This window comes from Lemur catta, chromosome 15, assembly GCF_020740605.2.
Source record: "Lemur catta isolate mLemCat1 chromosome 15, mLemCat1.pri, whole genome shotgun sequence".
NCBI classification, from domain to species: Eukaryota; Metazoa; Chordata; class Mammalia; order Primates; family Lemuridae; genus Lemur; species Lemur catta.
In genome coordinates, this window is record NC_059142.1 from 52956504 (window position 1) to 52982019 (window position 25516).

The 25516-nt window shown below is 41.8% G+C and overlaps 1 protein-coding gene across 3 annotated transcripts; it reads right to left on the reverse strand.

The window, feature by feature from the left end:
- PRPSAP1 (phosphoribosyl pyrophosphate synthetase associated protein 1) lies at positions 1–25516 on the reverse strand. Of its 3 annotated transcripts, XM_045525739.1 has the most exons (11): positions 25162–25516; positions 21864–21916; positions 18790–18856; positions 9779–9951; positions 7996–8111; positions 7497–7552; positions 6550–6695; positions 2807–2877; positions 1869–2015; positions 547–744; positions 1–137 (listed from the first exon to the last, which is right to left on the reverse strand). In XM_045525739.1, exons 1-10 carry the CDS (start codon positions 25329–25331, stop codon positions 586–588), a joined length of 1158 nt encoding a protein of 385 aa, XP_045381695.1. In that variant the 5' UTR covers positions 25332–25516; the 3' UTR covers positions 1–137; positions 547–585. The 3 variants fall into 3 exon arrangements, with proteins under 3 accessions (XP_045381695.1, XP_045381697.1, XP_045381696.1); XM_045525741.1 differs by lacking the exons at positions 18790–18856; positions 21864–21916; positions 25162–25516 and adding an exon at positions 10104–10198 and having other exon boundaries at positions 1–744; XM_045525740.1 differs by lacking the exons at positions 18790–18856; positions 21864–21916; positions 25162–25516 and adding an exon at positions 10089–10192 and having other exon boundaries at positions 1–744.

Genomic DNA, 25516 nt, shown 5'->3' on the forward strand with positions numbered 1-25516 from the left:
GACAACAAATTCTTTTATTTGCAACTTCAGAGCCACACAGATACCCAGAGATGGGACACTATTTTCTAATCTGACGTCCTTGGGAGGAGTAACAACATGAATGCTTCGTTGTTTAATGGCTGTAGGCACAGCGGTTTCTGAAAGAAAAACAGGATTCTCTATAAAAGACGTAAAGTTGACTGGGGGGAGGACAACTGACAGAAACAGTGCGGGCACTCGGCTTCCCTAACCAGGTTCAACACCAACACTCACGCTTCCCTGCAGTTGAAACAACTGAATGACCGGTCCAGAGCTAAGACTTTATCTGCTTTTAACTCCTCTTTAGTATCAACAAGAGTTTCAGATTCTTTTCAAGAAAGCGTCTGTAACTTCTGCTTAAGGAACTGGGATGATGATGGCAGACATTTAAGGCCATGTTATTTGTCTATTAGCTCTGTCTTCTTCTTGACTATCTTAATGCCTCCTACCCACCAATCTTGGTGACAGACTATTTCCAGTCCTCCCTTGCACATAACTGTGTACATAACTGATGGCGCTGCTTTTTACATGTTTCCTTAGGTGTTCCAGCGTCAAGGCTAGTGAAAGCTAGTCATCCACAGTGATGTTTCGGAAAAGGTAAGCCATGGATTCTCCATTGTGGATTCTTCGAATTGCTTCAGAAAGAATCAGACTGATATCCACAGTCTTGATCTTGGGACACTGCAGCTTCTGTACCTCATGAGGGACAGTATTCGTCACCACCACCTAGTTGTACAGCAATAGAAAGTAAATGCTGTTACTGATGTGTGCCCCAAACTGGTCGCTCAGAGCAGCTTATCTAACATTTAGTAGTACCCACAGCCTAAGTTCCAAACTAGAAAACCTTGTTCCACTGAGTATAGTTTTTATAAACTAAACTTAACCAACTTTATGCAAGGGAAAAATTACATGGCTCAGAACATAAGACTCACGTTCTATGAATGTCATGGTCTACACGCAGAAATACGGTGAGCCCCAGCGCTGTGCAAACTTTCGTATTATCAGGGAAGGATTCAACTCTTAAGAGAAATGCTACCACAGTGTAAATTAAGGTACTGAAGCAAATCTTTATGCAAATAGACATATACAGATGCTCCTCCACTTATGATGGGGTTCTGTCTGGATAAACCCATCGTAAGTTGAAAATGCATTCAATACATCTAACCTTCCAAACAGCAGAGCTTTAGCTTAACCCACCCTAAATGTGTTCCAAACACTTTCATCTAACACAAAATCTATTTTATGATGAAGTGTTAGATAGCTCATATAATTTATTGAATACTGTACATTACTTCAAAATTGCAATGGTTTCACACCATCGTTAAGCTGAACATAATTTGAGGATGGGCTGTATTTCTAAATGTACATCTGCCCCAACAAACTGCTAGCCAGCAAAAGCAACATTTCATAGGTACTCTAGAGAGATTAAGGAATTTAATATTGACTGAGTCATCATATTATTTCCAGAAAATACAGCAGCAAATGTTGACTCAAGCCCTTTAAAAACAGACCTCATCGGCCAGGCGTGGTGGCTCATGCCTGTAATCCTAGCACTCTGGGAGGTCAAGGTGGGTGGATCGTTTGAGCTCAGGAGTTCAAGACCTGACTGAGCAAGAACGAGACCCCATCTCTACTAAAGATAGAAAGAAATTATCTGGACAACTAAAAATATATAGAGAAAAAATTAGCTGGGCATGGTGGCGCATGCCTGTAGTCCCAGCTACTCGGGAGGCTGAGGCAGTAGGATTGCTTGAGCCTGGGAGTTTGAAGTTGCTGTGAGCTAGGCTGATGCCATGGCACTCTCGCCCAGGCAACAGAGTGAGACTCTGTCTCAAAACAAAAAAACAGACCTCATCAACAGAGGACTCCTCAATCAGGCGGGGGGCGTCTGCAGACAGGATGCCATGGGTGGCCATGACGTAGATCTTGTAGGCACCTCTCTCTTTCAGGATCTCTGCAGCAGCCACAAAGCTCTCCACATCGTCAATAATGTCATCCTGAGAGAACAGCATGAGTCTGTATGAAGGAAACACCCTCCATCCCAGTCTATAAAGACACATACCTCTCTGCTCTTTTCTGCACTTGGTTTCAAAGGATTTCTGATGGAAGATCAGAGCTACGTACCTGGGTCAAAGACTGAACATCCAGAAATGGCAACAGAAGTGCCCTGATGGCACCGTGTGTGTCTGTCAGAGAGAAGTGCCCGATACCTTACAGTTGAGCACATGTGACATTACAGCTCGAGTTGAGGACTGCCAAGACTCATATCCCTATTTCCAATTTCTGATTAATCCCACACAGTGTCCCTTTATTGTCTTTCCCAAGAGGAAGTGACCTGAGGGGAAAACTGAAATAAAGTAAGCTACTGCAAAGGACCAGTGACCCTCTAGCCAGCAAACATAGGCCAAAGCACAAAATGAGTCTGTGTGGGGTCACCTGTTCTTATTCGTGAAAATGGACAGCTCATGTTTAGTTCACCTCGTGGCCCTAAAGCTGCAGGATGATGAAGCAAGCAGGCATGAGGGAACCTAGAACCCACAAGATGATGGTTATGGTGCTGAATTGTCTCATGGGAGGTACTGTGCTCATTTTGTGTGTAGGTTATACTTTAAACCTTGTTATCTATATAAAAACTTCTGCTTCTTGTCCTGAGTGAGTTTGGGTGAGGAAGGACAGATGGATCCATTTAAATTTATCATTTCTAGAAACACAATCCCAAAGTGGACAACCCACTGACTGATAGCCAGTAGGCTCATCTTTGCACATGAGGGACGACACGTAACCATACCACTATGATTGCGATGCGGCCTCCAACATCTCCGACGACAGTTATTGGTGGCTTCTCTTTGGCCATCATCACTAGCAAAACAAAACCACAAGATCCCAGTTATTTGTGTATCACTAGGATAGATGTTATCACCACCTCACTCCTTGGAAGTGGGGGCAAAACCACTGCACAGACAGAAAAAAACCATGCAGATTCCTCCGCAAGGATCTGGGGGTGTCTCAGAAACAGAGCAGCCCTGCCCAATAGAAATAGAAGGTGAGCCATGTGACACTTTAAATTTTCTAGTAGCCACATTAAAACGTAAAAGCAAACAGCTGAAATAGATCTTATTTCACACAATATACCCAAAATATTATTATTTCAACATGTAACTGATATAAAAATATATTAATGAGATATTTTTACATTTTTTTACTATTAAGTCTTTGCTATTTGGTGTGTATATCATTGCTCAGTGGAGACGAGCACTTTTCACGAGCTCGGCAGCCGCCACGGTGCACAGCACAGGCAGCGAAACGCGGAAGGTTCTGCCAACATGACGAGGCTGCACTGCAGTGCCACAGGCGGGACAGCTCCTGCTGAGACTGACAGGACCTGCAGAAGAAATGCCGCTCTGCAGAAAACTAAATAAGGAAAGGGTGTCAGATCAAGAGATGGTTTTACTTCGTTTTCTTCCAAAGTCACCTTATTTTGACAACGTAACCTTACTATCAGATAACTGCACTCCACTCATAATCAGAGTTTCTTCAAAACCAGGAACAGGAAGACAACTACAAACCCATCATGTCTTCCTAATTTAATTGGTTCTTAAAGTAGAGGCTTCTTATCTCACTACAAAATCTGCATCTGGAAAAGGCCATCAGTCTACAAAGTAACTACAGGAAAGAGAAAGGAAATAAGAACTGGCCTGAAGCAATCCTCTTGCCTCAGCCTCCCTGGTAGCTGGGACTACAGACATGAGCCACTGCACCTGGCCTAGAAGAGTCTTTAGTGGAACCACCGACACACGATCTTTTCAGGTTCATTAGATGCCCCTGCTGATTGTCAGTGAGGTATTGAGTCTACCTTGTAAAATAAAAAAAACTTGAAGGTTTCACTCCTTCATTCCTACAACCTCACTTTTTTTTTTTTTTTTTAAGAGACTGGTTTCCCAGACTAGAGTGTAGTGGCCTGATCACAGCTCACTATAACCTCCAATTTCTGGACTCAAGCGATTTTTGTGCCTCAGCCTCCCACGTAACAGGGACTACAGGCGCACACCACAATATCCAGCTAATTTCTTTTTTATTTTTTTTGCAGAGACAGTGACTGACTATGTTGCCCAGGCTGGCTGAACTTCTGGCTTCCGACCTCAGCCTCCCAAAGTGCTGGGATTCCAGGCATGAGCCACCAAACCTGGCCATACAACTTCCTTCACTTCACTTAATAAATTACTTTGAAACAGGGTTTCTCAACTTTGGCACATTTTGGACGGGAAAACAGTTTGTCACATTATAGGATACTGAGCAGCATCTCTGACCTCTACCCACTAGAGGCCGGCAGCACCCCACCTCCCCCCGGTTGTGACAAACAGAAACATCTCCAGACACTGCTAAATAATCTGGTGGAGGGGGATCACCCTAGGTAAGAACTGTTGCTCTAATAAAAGAATAGGTTCAAGGAAGAAAAAATAGTTCATCAATGGTGAATATTCTCGTAATCTTAACATAAGATACTATTCATTACAAAGGGAGAAAAAGTAACTTTGCAGTAGGGAAACCTGCCAGACATTGCCTTAACCGACTGATCAGAATCCACACATCAACAGTAACAGGACACATCACGTGTCTCCTGTGATATTCCTGCCAAAGCTGCATAACCTGTATCTAATCATGAGGACACAATAAACAAGCCTCAATTAAGGGATAGTCTACAAAATAACTGGTCTGTACTGTTCAAAAGTATCAAGGTCATAAGAAACAAAGAATAAAGGAGCCATTCCAAATTAAATGAGACTAAAAAGAAATGACAATTGAATGCAACATGTGACCCTGGATTAGGTCCTGGACCAGAAGAGAAAGTTTTCCTTTGCTCTAAAGGACACTGGTGGGACACAATTGGTGAAAACTGAATAAGGTCTGTAGATTATAGTATTGTAACAATGTTAGTTTCTAGAGTCTGATAATTATACTCTGGTTGTGTAAGAGAGTCATTTTTACAAAATATACACTGAAGTATTTAGAAATAAAGGGACATTATGTCTTCAATTAACTCTCAAATGGTGCAAAAAATAATATGTACATAAATGTTAAATTTGGGGACTCGTAGTGAGGTATATAATGGAAATCTGGAAATTTCAACTTTTCTGTAAGTCTGAAGTTAGTTCAGAATAAAAAGCTAAACAAAGAAGTGTGGATTCTGGAGCCAGCTGTCTCATTCCCAGACCTGGCTGTCTCCTGGTCAGCAGAAGGAGGGATAATAAAGTCCCCACACAGAAAGTTGTGTGAATGCCAAATGCAATGATCTTCTAATGTGCTTAGAATAGCTCTTGGCATGTAATAAGGGCTCGACAGATGTTCATTATTATTGGAGCTTTGTTTTCCTAGCCAAAGATTGAAAAAATCCTATAGGTCCACCAACAGGGAACTAATTAAATAAATTATGGTATATTTATAAAAAAATAGTATGAAACTAAAAAAGACATAAATCTGTATGTACTTATAGGGAAGGAGCTACTGAATGGAAAAAGGAAGGAGCAGAGCATGTCTAATGCACTACCATTATGAGGCCAAAATAAATACGTATTTTTATACTTAAAACCTCTGACTGGATACACAAGAAACCAAATGTACTGGAGAGATCCGAGTAGCTGGGGGGAGAGAAAGTTTGGGAGAAGCTGGGAGGCTCTGTACTGTAAAGGATTATACTTTTGAACTTTGAAATATATGACTGTATTATCTATTCCAGAATTTTAATTATGAAATCCTCAAAAAATAAATAAAATGCTTATACCAAAAATTTAAATTAAATAGAATTATATTACAGTACTTGTTTCTCCTATATAACAATATCCAAAGTTGAAAATAAAGCAATGGGAGATTTATAGGGTGAAAAAAAAATCAGAATGTTTATACCTTAGATAAACACCTGCCTGCGTGCACCCATGCTAATACTTCCTCACCCTACTAATTCCTGTATGTTTCTGAGGCATGGCAAATAGATACAGATTTTAAAGAGAAATAATATCCCTCTTCTGAAAACCTTAAACATATCTTCCAGTACGGGATGCTTAGAGTTATCCCCACTCCAAAGTCTGTGAAAGTAAATAGCTTCCACAATGCTGGATTAATAACAGCAAGCTAGTCAGGTACAAAGTCCAAGGGATATACTGGTAAAGTAAGTACTAAAAGTTATGTGATGGCCAAAGTCTGGAATTTGATCAATGGCTGCTATCACCCAGCTTACCAAAATATAAAAGCTTAAGATTTCATACTATGACACATAAAATTTTTGTACTAAAGCTAAAATTATTTAATGCTCTCTGAATGCTAAGTGCTACCCAGATTTCAACTGTCCTTACACAGTCTGTAAATGTGTGTAACACATACAATCTCCCTTTACAAAAGGGAAAACCAAACATAACATTATTCAATCATTTAAAAACAGCAAAACAATGATATACCTACATAGGTGTTAACACAGAGCCATTCCCATTACTTAAAAGTTTCTTCAATTTACAAATAAAAACACAGAGCTAATCTTACATGGCAACTCCAGGCCCGGGTGCACAGTAGCATTTTTGACCATGGGGGGAGAATGGCGACCATCGTCCATGTCCAGCTCTGTGCACTGAGCTTCCCCATGGATGACAGCCAAACCCAGACGCAGTCTCTCAGCATAGGACTGGGCCCTAGGAGGACAAAAGGAAATAGTTAAACTGATGGGAAGAAAACCCAAGCATCACCATTTCATCACTTTATTAATCATAAAATGAATTTATCATTCAACCTTTCAGGGACATAAAAAAGAATTATTTATATAAATCAGAATGTGAGGCCTAGGCCAGAATGCAGATGCCTCAAGAGCACATGAGCTGGGATCTGGGCTAATATCTGATTTTAGATCATTTTGATTCTGTTCTTTGTCCAATATTCTAACAGTCAGCTTCAGAAGAATGAACGCTGTTCAAAAAGTTGTCTCAAGGCTGGGCAAGGTGGCGTGTGCCTATAGTCCCAGCTACTCGGGAGACTGAGGTGGGAGGATCGCTTGAGCCCAGGAGCTTGAGGTTAGAGGGAGCTATGATCACACCCACTGCACTCTAGCCTGGGTGACAGAGGCCCTGTCTCTTAAAAAAAAAAAAGTAGTCTCAAAAACCATGGTCTGAAAAATGTTCATAGATAGACTCACTGTTCTCCTTTTCCTGAGAATGTGAAGAAAGAACTTCACTGTCTCCCAGAGGAAAGCTGAGCAATTCAGAGATCCACTAGTGGTGTTGGGAGGCTAGAGATAAAGCTATGTGTGGCATGGGGTAGGAGAATGACACAGGGGAAAGCTCGAGCCAATGAGCCTCTACAGGCCATGTTAAGATAGCCCCTGGATTCCAGGACAGCTAATTCTGACTTCAAAAGCACCCGAAAGGGATTCTTTTTTTCCCTATTAATACATATCAGGCAAGAAAAATGGGATTCTTATAAATGTCTGATTTCCTTACCTTTTTGCAGCATCAGGAGACTTAGCTACAATGACTGCATTTCTGTAATTTGGAATCTAAATTTGAAGGAAAAATAGAAAATACTGAAAAGTTATCAAAAAATAACACCTAGATGCTGCTATTATAGTTTTTCCTCTTATAATAATGATCCAAACTAGCAATCAAATGTGCTAGAATTTCAGTCACACATTTTAAATTTCTCAACATTTATCATTTAACATCATTGCAAAAAGTACTCCTACATCAAGAAGATAAAAAAATTCTTATCTTAGAAAACATAAGCAAATTGCTAAAGATACTTGAAGGAATTCTGTTTCTACTATGTTTTAAAAATATGATTCTCCATGACACAAATGCGGACCCTATCTGGCTGCCTCAGGCGTTAAGACTTAAGGGAAAGATCATTTGATGTGTCTTTCAATATTGAAATCTGGTGCCAGAGAAGAACTAAATAGGATCTCTTTTGAGGACAATGGGGTGTTTGCTGGTGGCTCCTCACTTCTTCCTGGATATACTGAAGCAGGAAAGGTGAGGCTCTAAGGTTGTCCACGGGAAAGCTGAAAAAGCCTTGTATTTCCTTTTGATGAAGATCCATAGTGATAATGTGAGTTAAACCTGAAATTTTAAAACAAAAAATTACAAAGTTCACCCCTACAAGTTAATGGCTACAGTGGACACAAACTAGATGCTTAACTCCTGCTTCCTACCAGAAGATGGAAGACGGGGATAGTGTGACCATGCGCAGTAGTTACAGACTTTACTGCTAACTTCAGTAAAGCTTAATGTGAAGCAGCCTCTACCCTTCCACAGAGACAAAGAGCTAAAGCCAAGAAAAATGTCCCCTCCTCTACTGTTACTGATTACTGGCTTGTCCTGAAAATTAAGAGAAAAATCAAGTGGAAGCAAAAATATGAAAATGGAATTAATAAATACCAAAGCAATAGACATAAAAAACGTTAAGGCCTTGAATAAAGAGCCTAGGGAGAAATGTGAAAGGACTGTAGCCTTGGCAAAGGAGTGAGAAAAGCAAAGTAATATACATGTTAGAAGAACAGGAATTTACGTAACACAAGGATAAGATATTGAAGTTTGGAACAATTTCTGCATGTGATAAAAGAATGGTTCAAGAAGTATTCTTACAGAAAGACAACGAAGACATATTCTTACAACCAACAGTACTAAGCAGGGAAAGGTGCATAAATAAGTACACTGCAAATGGCCAAAGGTCACTGCAAAACTCCCACAGCAAATAACGAGTATTCCTTGTTCTTCTAAAAACATTACACCTTTTCAGAGAAAATGAAATTCAAATACAGCCAGCCCTCTGTACATGTGGTTATCAACCAACCACGGATGGAAAATGTAGTTAGGCCTACAATGGCTGTGTCTGTACTGAACATGTACAGACTTCTTTCCTTATCATTATTCCCTAAACAATACAGCATAACAACTATTTACACAGTGTTTTACATCAGGTATTATAAGTAATCTAGAGATGATTTCAAGCATACAAGAGGATGTGCATATGTTACATGCAAATACTATGCTATTTTGTATCAGGGACTTGAGCATCAGAGGGTTTTAGGAAGGGGAGGCGGTGGGCCCTGGAACCAAGGCCCTGAGCATACTGAAGGAAGACTGTATGTTTCTTTCTGAGGACCCCAACATGTGTTAGAGTTCTTAAACAAACATAAATAAAAACTCAATAATTATAAAATATTACATTTGATTTATAGGCCAGAAAGTACACCACTGCTGTATAAGGAGAATAAAAGCAATGGTAATGAGCTGCAATACAGAAAGGCAATGGGGGGATGGGGGAAAGAATATATAAACTGAAGAAGTAGAAAAAGGAAAATCTAATTTTAATACTATGGACATAAACAGACTTTAGCTAACCAAGGCAAATACACAAATCTAGACCTGAAGCTCAAAAGGTCACATAAGAATGTCGAGACTGCCAGCTAAAATTTTAATGATGACAAGATGAAATAGAAAAGAAGTGAAAGAATGATAAAAAGTCCATGATTAGAGAAGAGTAGAAAACACAAAACAATGGCATTCTTAAGACAAACAGAAGAAAAAAAAAATCTATAACTAAGCTCACATATCCCTAATCAAAACTGTACAAAAGGAAACAGAAACAGATAGGAAAAAGTAATCAGTGAGCAACATGTAAAGAAACTGGGTCCCAAACTAGGTATCTGCGGTATGAACTAATCTCAACTAGGAAAGAGGACTGAATGATAGTGCCAGAACCCTGGGTCTCTGTCCACACCCACCTGCTTTCGCCAGCATAGATGCCAGGAGCTTGCACACGATGGAACCCCTCTTCCTCATCTTGCTCTGCTTGCTGTAGGGGAAATAAGGGATGACTCCAATAATATTCCTGGCACAGGCGGTCTTCAGCGCATAAGCCATGATCAGTAACTCCATCACAGCTGTGTTCACATCTCTGAAACAGTTAAAATATTTGTTTTTGCATTAATTCCATTTATTAACCCCTAGAAAAGATCTCAACTTCAGTAATTTAACATGGGCTGTCTAGATGTGTCACGGGCATTTTACCAGCATACTAGCTTATGGCGGTACCTCAGGAATGCTCACCAAGTCTTCTTTTTAGCTGAGTAAGCTCCAGTTTTCATCTGTGGTTACTCACATACACAGCACAGTTAACCCACTCTCCCTCTGCCTGGATCTCTGTGTCATATCCAGTTACTACAGTGGCATATGAAGCAACTGCTGATGACCAGGGTCAGTCAACACCTGCTGGCAACCTCCAGGAATTTAGGCTCAGGCCAGCGTGAATGCCAAGGGCAACCCACTTGCCCTTCTATTTAGCTGCCATTAACAAAAAGATTTGTTATTCTTTTTTTTATGGAGGGGAAGTGGTCTTGGAACTTATTTTCAAAAACCTTCCCCGCCCCTTCTTTCCCTGAGATAATACAGATTCCTGACAAAGATTACCCAGATGGACAAAAAATGGAATATGCATCTGAAAGTTATTCAAAGGAAAACTATTTCCAATGATAATGAATATGCATTGCTAGCTTTTGCCAAGGCTGATCACACCTAAGGTGGGCTCTGCCTATAAAAAGGACGAGAGCCTTGAAATCCCTTAGGACGCTCTTCCAACGCCCCACCTCTCACTTTAGCCTCCTCCTGCTCCTTCCTGGATTGTCCACATGTCCTCAAACACCCGCTCTTTGAGGGTCTGTGTCTCCTTTTCCTTCCCTATGTCATCAGTTCATTCCCACAGGAGGAGCAGCTTCTCCAGGTGCCGGTTCCGGAACCGACGTGCAGGAGGGATGCTGCTGGGATTACAGCAACGTGCAGAGCCCGCCATCTACATGGCTGAGACCAGTGCTTGCCGAATAAGTGGCTGAATGAAACACTCATCGAGACATGCTTTCTAGCTTGAAGGATAAACAGCCACTTCCTCCCATTCTCTTCCAATTTATCTTTACACCTCTCCGTAAGGCAGAGTGTACGCGAGAGTGAGCAACCGCAAGGACATGCTTGCACCCGACAGTGGTTCCCTCTCCCACGTTCAACTCCTGGAACTGGCAGCCCCACCTTTGTAATTTGGATTTATCACAAATATTGCAGGGTTCTGTGATAAAAACATCTCTCCCCAAGGGTAGGTATGATTGATTCAGGGCTCAAATTCAAGACAACTAAGACATTCCTTTTGGACTGCTAATAAGTTCCATTATTTTCCAGTTATCATTTTTTCCCCTCAGAAATAAATTGGAGCATTTTTCTTCTTCATACTTCCAAATTAACAATGCCAAGTCTGGCATCAAAAGGTCAGAAGATAAAATCTTTTGGTGTAACCAGGACAACAATTATGAAACACTTTTAAGGTACTTGGGAATTCATAATACTCGGTCAATTTCCATTAAGTTTTTTTTTTTCAAAATTAATATAAAATTTATCTGGGCCAAGGCTGAGGACTGTAGCCTGGGATACACGGGCAGGTTACCTCGGAGGGTGCTCCCCCATTCAAAAAATATTTCGTCATCCACTCAACAAATATTTATTGAGCAACTAGAGTCATACACTGTGGTGGGTGGGGGGATAAAAGGGTAAGCAAAGCACACCACCTCTGGGGGAGGCCAGAGACATTTGGGACCCCTCAGGAAGTAACCACTCATCCCAAGAAGGAGCCCATCTGACTCACATAAGAACGGTCCCCTTCCCAAAGGCTTATATTGTATCCCACAGAAGGGACGGCCTCCCTTCCCACGCCAAGTCATCTAAATCTATGCCTCGTGAGCTCTTGAATGCTAAACTGGAAGCCTGCATAGCACTCAGACGATGGCATATAATTAACTCAGGTGTCCTTATCTAAATTTAACAGCAGACATCATACATACTACAGCAAAAGTTCTCTTCCATTTAAGGACTGCTGGTCAACTTTAGAAATAAAATTAAAGCATATCTTAACCTTTCACTTGTATGATACTGTGTGGTACTATAAAAGCTCTGCTGGACATGGCTTTTTTTGAGACAGGTTCTTGCTGTCGCCCAGGCTGGAGTGCAGTGGCCCAATCATAGCTCACTACAGCCTTGAATTCCTAGGCTCAAATAATCCTCCTGCCTCAGCCTCCTGAGTAGCTGGCCTACAGGCATGTGCTTCCACACCTGACTAATTTTTAAAATATTTTTAGAGACAGGGTCTCACTATGTTGCCAGGGTGGTCTCAAACTCCTGGCCTTAAGTGATCTTCCCACCTCAGCCTCCCAAAGTGCTGAGATCACAGGCACGAACCGCCACGCCCTGCCTGGATGTGGCTTCTTAAACCAGATCCCAATGACAATAATACGCTTAGAGCCGAAGTTAATTTGGTAAATTCTGAAAAGTATATCTGTGTGAATAGTAGGCTTTTAGCAGGTTTTGTGAAAGCATTTGTAACACACAAGTGTATATCATGAGGTTTGGAGAACTCACCACGAGGGAGGCCCAGATAATCAAATATTTATGTAACAAGATGAACAGTTTTTGATAAGTCTTGATTTTAGGGTAACTTTCATTAATGACCAATTTCCCACATGAGGTTTTTATTTTCCACTTAATCTTCTTCCTGATGACCTATGCCAAGGGATTCAACATCCTCCAGCCCAAGGCTAAGGAAATCATCCCCCATATCTCCACCTCCACACCCACCCCTTATTGGTCAGGAAAGGGACAAAAGAGCCTTTGTCACACTGGCTTTACCCATTCACTGATAAGACACTGGACGAATTGGACACCAGGCAGTTACTCTGTAAGCCAGCAGGGTGAAGAGAAATTGGCTGGCAGTCTGCTTTGTTTACGGGTTCCTAAGAATGTTCCAAAGTATAACTGGCTAGTTCCTGTAGTCTGTATCTAAGCAGGACAACCTTAATTGCTTTACCAACTATTTTTCTTTTCCCTAAGGTAATCACGCCCTACATTGAACTCAGAACTTATAGCTCTATCAGTTTGGATAGGTAAAATCTAATGTGAAGTGAGGAAACAGGCATGGTAATACATTAATTAAACTCCGCAGGCTTGCAAAAGATAGACCAACACCATAGTTGGACATCGTGGGAACATAATGGGGTAAGCATTACCCTGCCCCTAACTCCAACAATTAATCATCGGCAGCAAATAAATTATAAATGCTATTTTAATGAGTTTTCTTACTTTACCTCAAATACAAGAACTTGTACATAAACATGAAAAATACCCTTTAAAGTATACTTTGTAAGCTTCATATTTTACTTAAGTATAATATGGTATATCTGGAACTTTCTTGAGTACCACAACAGTTCAATTATCCAACATAATCATTTCATTCAGAATGGCTTTTTGCCATGTCCAAAAATTAAATCCATCCTCCACAACCAAAAATAATTTACTATTATTACAGTAGTCAAATATGTTGCAAGTTTGGAAAGTGGTTTCAGTTGTTCCAAAGCTATTCTGAGCAAAACAGCACCAAAAAAACCAAATACGTATGATCTCAGGACAACAGCTCTGAAGGTAACTAAGCTTACTTGAACGTCTAAGCTTTGGTTTGTTTGTCTAAAATCGGCTTTATTACAGTTCCACTGGGAAGAGAATTGTGGCTTCCAAATAATCTCAACACAAGTACACACACAGGAACCTCACCATCTTCAGGACGGGGTTCTGGTTTTCAAAAGTGCCCATTTATACCCACGTTCCTTTTTCAAAGGGAAGCGGCCTTTCCATATGTTAAGACATATATGTAAAATTGTCATTGTTTCTCTATAAGATTCACTCTTTGCTACAAGTCCACGAAGTGCTCCTTACTTCCTCCTTTGGTCAAATTTTCTAATACCCTAAGTGCAAGCAAAAAAAAACTGCAAATATTTCCCAATTAGCCATTAACCAACTCATTTCGCCATACTTCTTTTGTCCCTTTCCTGGAAGACACTTGTATACTGATGACTCTGCTTTGTAAAGTTCAGTCTGTTTCACTCCCAGTGTCACTCTAGATTGCACGTATCAAACATTCATACTGAGCATTCTTCACTACCATGAGATACTAAACCAAGAATTGTATAAAATGCAACTTCTTACCACAAAGAACACTAACGTGTTGTATCTATGTTTGACTTATCTGCGATGACCACGGACACAGAGGAGAGACCACAAGTGGACAACACTGTTAATAATGAATGTTACTTTGCCATGACAGTAGGCTATGAATTTACGCTGATTAAAACATGTTAAGGAAAGTCTGAACTAAAACCAAGGATTTCAAAGTATAGACAGGAACTCCAAAGGTCTTTTCAATTTTAGGTGAGCTCCAGTGAGGAGAAAGTAACATCAAGTAGGGACTCACTGAGATCTAAGAACATCAGAGAGGAATCACAAATATATTGTGAAGATGCAGAAAAGATGGAAATGTAAAAAACTGCATGTAGTACTTATTAATTCACTGCAAGCATTTGAGAGACTACATATGCTAGTGACATAGATGGTCAAAACCCATTTATTCATTAAACAAAAATTCATCGAGAGCCTACGACAGGTCCGGCACTGTTGTGTGTGCTGGCACAGGAGGGAGCTCATGTTCCAATGGGACATGGAGGGAGACATGTTATAACCTAAGGGAAACAGCATGGTTGCCCTTCTGCCCTATACACACTAACCCACACATACAAACTGTAGAAGTCAAGGACTCTGGGTGGATAAGGGGGGACAATAAAAACACCTGCCTCAGAGGGCAGGCAGGGACGACTGGACGAGGGAATTCACCTGCAGCCGTCAGAGGCACAGACCAGCCTGCAACGTCACCAATTTCTATTTCTCTCTCCCCTACTACCTAACACTATGATAAAATAAAAAAGAACACTTGATAGCGTCAGGAAATGTGCTGCAAAAACATTCAGTCTTACTAGGTCAATCATATGATTAAGAAATGTATTTAAAAAGATTATTCCTCCCTTTTTTTGGAGACAGGGTCTTGCTCTGTTGCCCAGGCTGGAGTGCAGTATTGTGATCATAGCTCACTGCAACCTTGAACCCTTGGGCTCAAGGCTCAAACGATCCTCCCACTTCAGCCTCCTAAAGTGCTGGGATTACAGGCGTGGGCCACTACACCTGGCCTATGCTTTTTTTTTTTTTTTTTTTTTTAATAGAGACAGGGTTGTATTGTCACCAGGATGGAATGCAGCGGCACAATCATAGCTTACTGTAACCTCAAACTCCTGGACTCAAGCAATCTCCCACCTCATCCTCCATAGTAGCTGGGACTACAGGTACCTGCCACCACACCCAGCTAATAAAAAAAAAATTTCTTTGTAGAGACTGGGTCTCACTATGTTACCCAGGCTGGTCTTGAACTCCTGGGTTCAAGTGATCCTCCCACCTTGCCATCCCAAAGTGCTGGGATTATAGGTACTGAGCCACTCCACCTGGCCTCACTTTCATGAGGCACCAAAGCCTCAACTTTCCCAATTCATCATCAAAATGAAAAACTTACTAATCTCCTGGCTCTCCAATAGCTGTACTTTAGTGTTCAGTGGTCTATAAACAGCAGGAAGTCATAAACTCCTCGGTCATTAATGTCACCCATGCTGTGTGGATAATCTAACAAAATGAGGTCTCTGCCATGAGGAGGTCATAACCTTAGTTCCTCCCCTGACTCAGGGATGATTCCTAAAGACAGGTAACAGAACACAGGTACCAGGAGCACAGCCTGTGCGTGCCAGCACGAGAACCACCCCCAAATGGTCACACACAACTGAGTTAAGTCTTTTCCTGGAGAAGACCTGAAAGTCAGGGCTCAAATTCCAGGTTACAAGGCAGACCAGTGAATTAGTGTTAACAAGATTTCTCAAAGATAAACAACCAACATACATCCTTTTGCTATCACAAATTCAGTTAGGGTAGTAAAGAGACTTTATTTACCAACCATTATGCCTTGGGAATTACATGTCCATACTTCCTGTAGGGTCAGTGACTAAAGTTGGCCCACTACGGCTACGAAAGCTGAGGTTCTGGTCTTTTCCACCCCTCAATGAACCAGCAGAGAGCTCTTAGTAGTGTAAGGTGGCCAAGCCCAGGACCGAGGGTCACATGTGGCTCTCTTCTATGCCCTAAGGAACTAGGGATGCAGAAAATATAGTGATGACAATGCAACCTTACCATTCACTACTAACAAAAACCAGGATCCACATTCTACCACTAGGCAAGCCCCTTTGGTTCTCCCTTCACTTCTAGGATGCAGTGTCAAACGAAACCACTGGGCAAAAAGACTCCAGTCACCAGGAGGCAAACAATACAAAATGAAACTTGCTGGGGGAAATGTGAATAAGTATATCCTCATATATCTCAATACGACAGGCACAGATCCAAACACCCAGTAATTCCACTTCTGGGGAATCTTCCTACAGATAGACCTGAAACATGGACAACATGATGTACATGTTCGCTGCAGCACCACTGTGCTAGCACAAGTCTAGAAGGAAACTGATATGCCACTGGTATATCCATACCGTATATTATGAAGCAGCAAAAAGCCAAGAGAACACAGTGGCACTCCTGGCATATTCCTTTCAAAAATGCACAACCTGTAAGCCTTTGGAAGTATCAAAAAGAAGAAGAAAAGAAAAAAAATGCACAAGCTGAATCTCATCACAGTTAAATATCTGACAAACCCAAACTGAGGGACATTTGACAAAGTAACTGGAAAAATGTCAAAGTCTTAAAAAAAAAAAAAAAAAAAAGCCTTCAAAAGCGTCGATGTTTTGAAAGTCAAGGAACTATTCTAGACTGAAGGTGACCGAACAAACACAACAACCAAATGGTATCTGAGATTCTGAACCAGCTTCTTCTGCTAGAAAGAACATCACTGGGCCACCTGGCAGAACCTGAATGGGGCCTGAGGACTCCATGACCATGTGTAAGTGTTAACATCCCAATTCTCCCGGTTATACTGCACTGCGGTTGTTGAAGAGAAAGTCTTTTTTGGAGGAATCATATACTAGGGTATCAGGAGGTGGAGAGGCATCAGGTTGGCAACTTACTCTAAAATGCTTGCACCATACATGCAAGTTTACTGCAAGTTTGTGATTGTTTCAAACCAAGAATTTCTAAAAGATGACGTAGCTCTTTATGGACTGATATATTGTTTTATTTTAAAAAGTTCAGCAGAGCATATTATAGACTTCTTTCACGCAAAAATTAAGAAAAACATACACATAAGTAGTTGCATGAATATGAGTAAAGTCTCCGGAAGAGTAACTGAAAAACTGATAGTACCAGCTGCCTCCAGGGAAGAAAATCAGGTGGCTGGGGACAAAGGTCAGAGGGAGACATCATTCCATGCCCTCTGACACTTAAACCATGTAGATATTTATCATATAAGGAAAATTTAAATTAAAACAATTAAAATTACCTTTCTTTTGGTTTTGATGATCACCTAAATTATAGAGCCTAAATTTGCATATGCATATAAACAATATGAAGGAATAAATAACTGTTTAGTTATCTCAAAAGAATAGGAAGTGGATAAGGAGAGTTGGGGAACTTTTATTTTCTGATATGTGTTTCTTTTTGTTTGTTTTGTTGTTTTTTTCTTTTTTTTGAGACAGAGTCTCACTCTGTTGCCCAGGCTAGAGTGCCGTGGCGTCAGCCTAGCTCACAGCAACCTCAAACTCCTGGGCTCAAGCAATCCTCCTACCTCAGCCTCCCGAGGAGCTGGGACTACACGCATGTGCCACCATGCCCGGCTAATTTTTTCTGTATATGTTTTTAGATGTCCATATAATTTCTGTCTATTTTTAGTAGAGACGGGGTCTCGCTCTTGCTCAGGCTGGTCTCGAACTCCTGAGCTCCAACGATCCACCCACCTCGGCCTCCCAGAGTGCTAGGATTACAGGCGTGAGCCACCGTGCCTGACCCTTGTTGTTTTTTTCTGATACACATTTCTATAATGCCTGTATTTTGTGATAAACATTTTTATAATCACAAAAAAATATTAAAAATAAAATACTTAGTATCTACCGCATAGGGGACTCCATTATGTCTGCACATACATTACTCATTCCATGACCCTATGGTCCTCAATCCCCATCAGATCCTGTTTTCCCAATACTCCCAACAGGAGCCAGAAGTAGCTACCTTGCAGGATTTAAGGACTAAAAATGATACACATAAAGTGCCCAGCACACTGGTAGCACTGGATGCCATTCTTATCACTAATACAGCCTCAGGAATCTAGATTGATCAGGACACAGAGGTTTGGACTTTTCAAAGACACAAGGTCTAACTGCCCCACTCCCTATGGGGCAATGAGAGGAGATAACCCCACATGGAAGCGCATACCCAAGTAGGCCAGAATTCCCTGGGGCCAGCCCTCCTGCCATAAGCGAACGAGTGGCGATGCTATCTGAAATAGAGACGAGCTACACACAAGTCACTGTGCAAAATAAAATGCGGTGCACAAACCTGTCTTGACGGGTATGAACCAGGAGCAGTTATGGCACTTAACAAGAAACTTTCAGCCGTGCTGAGCGACAAGACGCTGGCCTAGGCTCAGCACACATGATGGTAAAGAACTTTGTTCTTGGGAGTTTAGAGCTTGGGGAAGATGGTCACGTAAACAGGTAACAGTGCATGTGACAAACAGCATAGGGATTCCAGAAGACTACAACTGTATTTTGGGAAACATTTAACATGTAAACAAATTTATAATTAAAAAAACAACCCTGAATTGTTTGTTATTCATGTGAAAAGATAATGAATTATCTCAATTAAGGTTTTTAGAGGAAAAAGGATAAAGTTGTCCTCTTACCTGGGTATTGTCTGTATAATGAAAATATCTTGGCCACGAACAGATTCCTTTATTTCAACTCTTGTTTCTGAAAAATAGAAATGTCTTAAAGTTTTAAGAAAAGCACTTTGTGATGAAATAATTAGATAGCATTTGGAAGAAGTAAAGAAGAATCTAAACCAATGCTTCACTTGGTACGACAAAATAAATTCTCAAATAGATTTCAGAATGACATGTTCATATATTAAAAATAGGCCAGGCACAGTGGTTCATGCCTATAATCCCAGCACTTTAGGAGGCTGAGAATGGAGTATTGCTTGAGGCCAAAAGTTTGACACCAGCCTGGAACATAACAAGACCCCATCTCCAAAAATATTTTAAAAATTAGTCAAGCGTGGGGGCACATGCCTGTAGTCCCAGCTACTTAGGAGGCTAAGGCAGAAGGATCACTTAGCCCAGGAGTTCAAGGCTGCAGTGACCTATGATCGGACCACTGCACTCTGGCCTGGGTGACAGAACAAGACCCTGTCTCAGGGAGAAAAAAAAAAAAGTTAAGCTGGTAGAAAATAAGCCAAAAATAGAAAACAAAACTAACCAACAGGTTTACAAAAGTCTCAAGGATCCCACCCCACAAAAAACAACCCATCACCAAAATAAAGGTACAGTCAAGATGCTTGGAGAAGAGTCTACAGCAAATAAAAAGACCAAAGGTTAACTTCCTTATTTTTCTTTCAACAAATGCTGAGGCCTCCCTGTGCCAGGCCCTGGGCTGGGAGCCCCAGAGTGGAGAACCTGGACCGAAGGGAGGAGACTCACCCAGGAGAGATGATACAACACCAAAGGCTGGCGTTTGCCCAACGTGCCAGAGACAGACCAGCTGTGACAAAGGAGAGAGAAAAATGGGGCTGGGAGCAATGGCCTCACTGCAAGCTGGAACGTGCGATGAGGGAGGGAGCAAGGAACATGGGAAGATGTGGGGGCAGAGTGTGCCAAGCAGAGGGGCAGTTAGTCCACCTGGAAACCACTTGGAAAGCAGAGTGAATGAGGGGGAAGAGGGAGACAGGAGGTCAGGGAGCCAAAAGGGACCAGACCATGCAGGACTCCGGATTTTACTTCTTGTTCTATAAGGAGTCTGGATTTTATTCTAGGTGTGACAGGAAAGCCACTAGAGGATTTGAGATTGGGAGGAGTTTGATCTAGTTTTAAAGAGATCATTGGCTACTGTGTGAAGAAACTGCAGCAGAGCAGGAGTAGCCCTGGGGAGGCCACGGTAGCTGTTTTTGAAGGGGTCCAGCAAGCAGCAACTGGCTAGCTGGACTGGGATGGCAGTAGCAGACGCAGTGAGGGGTCAGATTTAAGAAGCATTCCAATCCAAAGCCAGGTGCACAGGATGTGGTGACTGAAGATGAAGCAGGTGAATGGGCAAAACCTGGAGCCCCACAGGCCCCATGTGATTACTAAGGAGACTGGACTCCACCTAGAGGGAGCAGTAAGGAAGCAGTAGCAAGTAAGATATTTGTATTTTAGAAATATCCTGGTGAAGGTGAGTAGAATGGATTACAGAGGTTGGAAATGGAGGTAGGAAGACGTGTTAGGAAGCTACTCCCCCAGCTCGAGAGAGAGGCACTGAGGCCTAGTGCAGTAATGGAAGGGGGAGAAAAGGGTCTTCATTTCCCCACCTCCTCGTCTTCCTCCTCAAGCACTCCATTTCCTGAGATCCCCAAAGGCTTCACTATGAATTAAACTAGTGACTGCTAAATAGAGTACCTCACCTATCTGTATTCAGCTTCAGGTTTTTAATACTACCATCTCCTGACTCGCCCTGGCAGTAGATAGTAAAGTATCTAAAGTCAGTCACCAAGTTGCTAAGTGTAGAAGCTAGATGAAGGATACTGGGGGGTTAATTATAACACATGTAACTTAAACCCACGTTGGGAATGTGTATATTACATTCAACTATCCATCAAACCACCTTTCCCTTGTTGGATACTTTGTTTTTGCAGATCCCCAAACATCATTATGTCTCAGTGAGGCACCTCCTTTAGCTACTTATAGATAACTAAAATTTAGAAAAAGAAAAGGAAGCACAGAATTATTAACCCAGGCTTTCAATTTTGCAAACGTAATACCAAATTATTCTAATTTGCCTTTGCAACGAATAGACTTATAACCTGAAATATGTGGCCCCACTAGGAGGTTTCTGACACAGCATTCCCAGGACACTGGCCATCAGCAAAGTGCCTTCAAGCACTATCAGTTTATGTGATAATACAGCTCTCCACACAAACCCACGGGGCAGCAAACACAGGTTACCAACCCAGGGTAAGAATCTACAAGAGACTTTAGAAAAAATTTAAAGATGGAGAGACTTAAAAGAGTATGTTTACATAAGTCATTACTACTTTATACTTAGTACCAGGTAGCTCTTGATGTCACTTGATGACCTGGTGAGACAGATAAATGTATTTATCAAAAACAACCAACTGTGGAAGAAAAAAACTTATTCTATACATCTCTCTTTTCATTCTAAAATGACAGGATATTTGTGTCGTCATAAAAAAAGGAAAGGAGACCCTACGGAGGAAAACTAAGTAGTCAAGATTTAGGGCCAGGTGCGGTGGCTCACGCCTGTAATCCTAGTACTCTGGGAGGCCGAGGCGGGTGGATTGCTCGAGGTCAGGAGTTCGAGACCAGCCTCAGCAAGAGCGAGATCTCGTCTCTACTAAAAATAGAAAGAAATTATCTGGCCAACTAAAATATATAGAGAGAAAAAATTAGCCGGGCATGGTGGCACATGCCTGTAGTCCCAGCTACTGGGGAGGCTGAGGCAGCAGGATTGCTTAAGCCCAGGAGTTTGAGGTTGCTGTGAGCTAGGCTGACGCCACGGCACTCACTCTAGCCTGGGCAACACAGCGAGACTCTGTCTCAAAAAAAAAAAAAAAAAAGATTTAAAGGGAAGCACAGAGTGATGATGTACACCTCTAATGTTACAGAAAAATGTTTATGTTAAACATGAGTGATATTTGCCTTTAAAAAACATGCCAGCTGATTCAACAATTTAAAGAAAGGATATCTAAGAAATAATTTTAACTTACCTCCATTGGTCTCTTGGTATACAACAGACTTCCCCAATTCAGCACCAAGACGCCTATAGATGTCAACAACAACAACAACAACAAGAAAGGCTATTAGAACTCTTTTTTGAAAAATTTCAGTTCCTATGCATATGTTTAACAAAAAGACTCAAATAACTAGGCTGGCACTCTCTAAAAAAAAAAATTTAGAAGGTCTAACTCATTAAGAATTAAAATTCTACTGGTATGGTGGTACATGCCTATAGTCCCAGCTACTCCAGAAGACTGCCTGAGCCAAGGAGTTAGAGATCAGCCTGGGCAATATAGTGAGACCCCATGTCAAAAAGAAATAAAAAGAGAACTAAAATTCCACTGTTACTCCATCAGCAGCTCAGCATTATTTAACACACTGTTTTACTGGAAAGAGCCCACAACCAAAGTTTAACGTCTGGTTCACTGCTTTTTTAATAACTGTCTTGGAAAATCATTTCCAAACAAATACTTGGTCACTAGCAATAATTCCAAAAACACAAGCCAAAGGTAAATGTCTTAACTGTCAAAAGCATGTAGATAGGCCGGGCACGGTGGCTCACGCCTGTAATCCTAGCACTCTGGGAGGCCGAGGCGGGTGGATTGCTCGAGGTCAGGAGTTCCAGACCAGCCTGAGCAAGAGTGAGACCCAGTCTCTACTAAAAATAGAAAGAAATTATCTGGCCAACTAAAAACATACATACAAAAAATTAGCCGGGCATGGTGGCGCATGCCTGTAGTCTCAGCTACTCGGGAGGCTGAGGCAGGAAGATTGCTTAAGCCCAGGAATTTGAGGTTGCTGTGAGCTAGGCTGACGCCACGGCACTCACTCTAGCCCAGGCAACAGAGCGAGGCTCTGTCTCAAAAAAAAAAAAAAAAAAAAAAAAAGCATGTAGATGAAAAGAGAATTCAATATGACTTGTAGTAATGGTCTAATAAAAATTTAAAAAAATAAAAAAGTAAAGAAAAGAGAATTCAGCACTACTAACTAAAGTTTAGTATGGATCTTGTTTGGATCCTGACTAGAATACACCAAGTATACAAAGTCATTTTTTAAACAATCGTAGAAATATGAACACATTACTACATAATATCGAGGAATTAACGGTAGTGTAAGTTTTTAAAAACTCTTTATCAGTTAGCATTGCCATTTTTACAAGCAAAATGATATGATGTTATTTAGGGTGGAATCTATTTAAAAATACTCCAGCCAGGAATACACATACAAGGAAATATTATCCAGTCTTAAAAAGGAATGAAATTCTGGTATGTGCTACAACATTAATGAACTTTGAAAACATTATGCTGAGTAAAATAAGCCAGACACAAAAAGACAAATAGTGTATGATTCCATTTATATGAGGTACCTCGAACAGGCAAATTCATAGACACAGAAAGTATTTTAGGTTACCAGGAGCTGGGAAGAGAGGACAAGGGGGAGTTAGTATTTAATGAGTACAGAGTTTCTGTTTGGGATGGTGAAAAAGTTCTGGAAACGGATAGTGGTGATAGTTGCACGACGTTCATGTACTTAATGCCATTGAATTGTACACTTAAATGGTTAAAATGTAAATTTCCTGTAAATGTATATTTTACCACAACAACAACAAAAAAAGAAAGTGTAGGATAAGTAAATGAAACAAGATTAGCAAAAAGCTACTAAGTGTGGAAGCTGGATGGATACCTGGGGATTAATTATAACATATATGTAATTTACATATATCCTGGGAATACAGTGCACCTAACTCCTTTATTGATTAAAGTACATAATCAAAAAAGTTTGAAGATCTTTACTTGAAGTTTAGAAAGGCTGAGAGAAATCATGGAAATAAAATATCATAACCTCAGGGGTCATCTAATCTAGTGACGTTCAAACTTTTAGTAATAAACAACACTTTTCAAATAAAATCTTGCTGAGAAACTCAATAAATGAAACATAAGGTAAGTATTTCCAAATATTTACAGTAACTTAAAAATCTTTCTGGAATTTGGCAGAGAAGAACCTAAAACAAAAACAAAAAAGCAAAAACCACTGACTTTTTAAATTCACCCTCCTCCCTTCTGCTTCCTCTCAGGAAGGTCGTGTGTGGTAAATCTGACCCAATACAAACAACCAATACAAACAAACACAAGCTTCGTATTTAAATCCGTGTTTTAGTTGGCTTAAAAAAAAAAGACAAATAATCAGGGGTTAGAAATAGAAACTAGGTAGTAAACTGCAAAAGGAATTTTTTACATTCTTCTCTAATCTCATTTAAAACTCCAACTGAAAAACAGACATAGCTGAAAAAATATGACTCAAGTTTCCCCTTCTACATTTTCACCTAGACTTTTAAAATATATTCACGCAATTATTTATCAACCCTGAAAAAAATCAGAGTAATGTAAATTGTTTAAAATGTGAAAATGACTTTAAACATTAAAAGACATGCTTTTCATTTTATGTCTTGCTTTTCTAACAAGTTTATTTGGAAAGGGCCTATAAAGCTCTTCCTCTATATAAGGACTCTGGGATTCTCCAAAAGAGCCAACTAGAAAGGTCGCCATGTATTAAAAAGGTATTATTCAGAGGGCCACTATGAACCCCTGCTCTGCTAGTACCTGATCTACGTTATCTTGGTCACGCTCACAATATCCTTGCCCAATAGATAGAGTCATCCCCATCTTACAAATGAAATTCAGGAAAATCAAGTCTCTTGCTCAGTGTCACAGAGATGGTAAGTGGCATCGCTGTCAGATCCCAAACGCCACTTGAAACCATAGGTTTCTTTGGGTTAAAAAGACAGAAAGGCAAAGACCTTACTTCAAATGACCGATCCATTCTGAGGCTGGCTCACGGAACACGGTCAGGCCTATCACTTCTACCACCAACCCTGACCCATCTGCCTGGCAGGGCCCTGCCCCACACCTTTGCCCTGCGGCTGCACCCGACGGTCTCCTGAAGGAGACTTGGGAATGGCGAGGTCAGACTCAGTGGCCAGCTCCAGCCGTGGGAAAGGGAGCCAAACCCGAAGCCGCTCTCCCCAAGGCACATACCCTGGGGGAGAACGCTCACCCCGCCCAGGGATGTGGGAGTAGGGAGACCTAACGTCGGCCAGCGGTCGTCACCAAGAGTCTGCCGAAAACGTCTCAGCTGCGAAGCTGCAGAGCAGGGGGCAGCTTCTGCCCCTCCAAGGTCTGTGCAGCTCCAAAACGGCAGGACTCTGCGACGCCCTCGCCCAGGCGGTGGGACGGGTACAGGAGAGGAGCAAGGACGGCCCCGGCCCGGCCCTCCCGCCGCCGCGCTTACTCGGTGATGCGCTTGGCCAGCTCCGTGCAGGCAGCCGTGGAGTTGGCCGAGAAGACCCGGTAGCCGGTGCGGGCGGCGTTCATGGCCGGCGAGGCGGCGGGGCGGGCTCGCGGGGCGCGGAAGGCGGAGGACACGGACAGCGGGGGCAGCAGCAGCAGCTTCTTGGGCATCGTCCGGCCCGAGCGCGGTTCCAGCCGGCCCCGCGCGGGGCTGGACCGCGGCGGCCGCGAGGCCCGAGGGTCGGGCTTGGGAAGGCGCCGAGCAGCCCAGCGCCGCAGGGGAGAGGCTCGAATCCCCACCTTCGGCGTCCCGCGGGCCACGAGGAGCGGCAGCTGCAACCGCGCTCGCCGCGACC

Bases quoted from the DNA above. Each gene is read 5' to 3' on its own strand.
- PRPSAP1 (XM_045525739.1), bottom strand. From the start codon at position 25,331: ATGCCCAAGAAGCTGCTGCTGCTGCCCCCGCTGTCCGTGTCCTCCGCC. The intron at 18,857-21,863 runs GTAAGTTAAAAT...TCTATTTTTCAG, and splicing joins ATACCAAGAGACCAATGGAG to AAACAAGAGTTGAAATAAAG. The intron at 8,112-9,778 runs GTGGGTGTGGAC...TTAAAATTTCAG, and splicing joins ATCTATGCTGGCGAAAGCAG to GTTTAACTCACATTATCACT.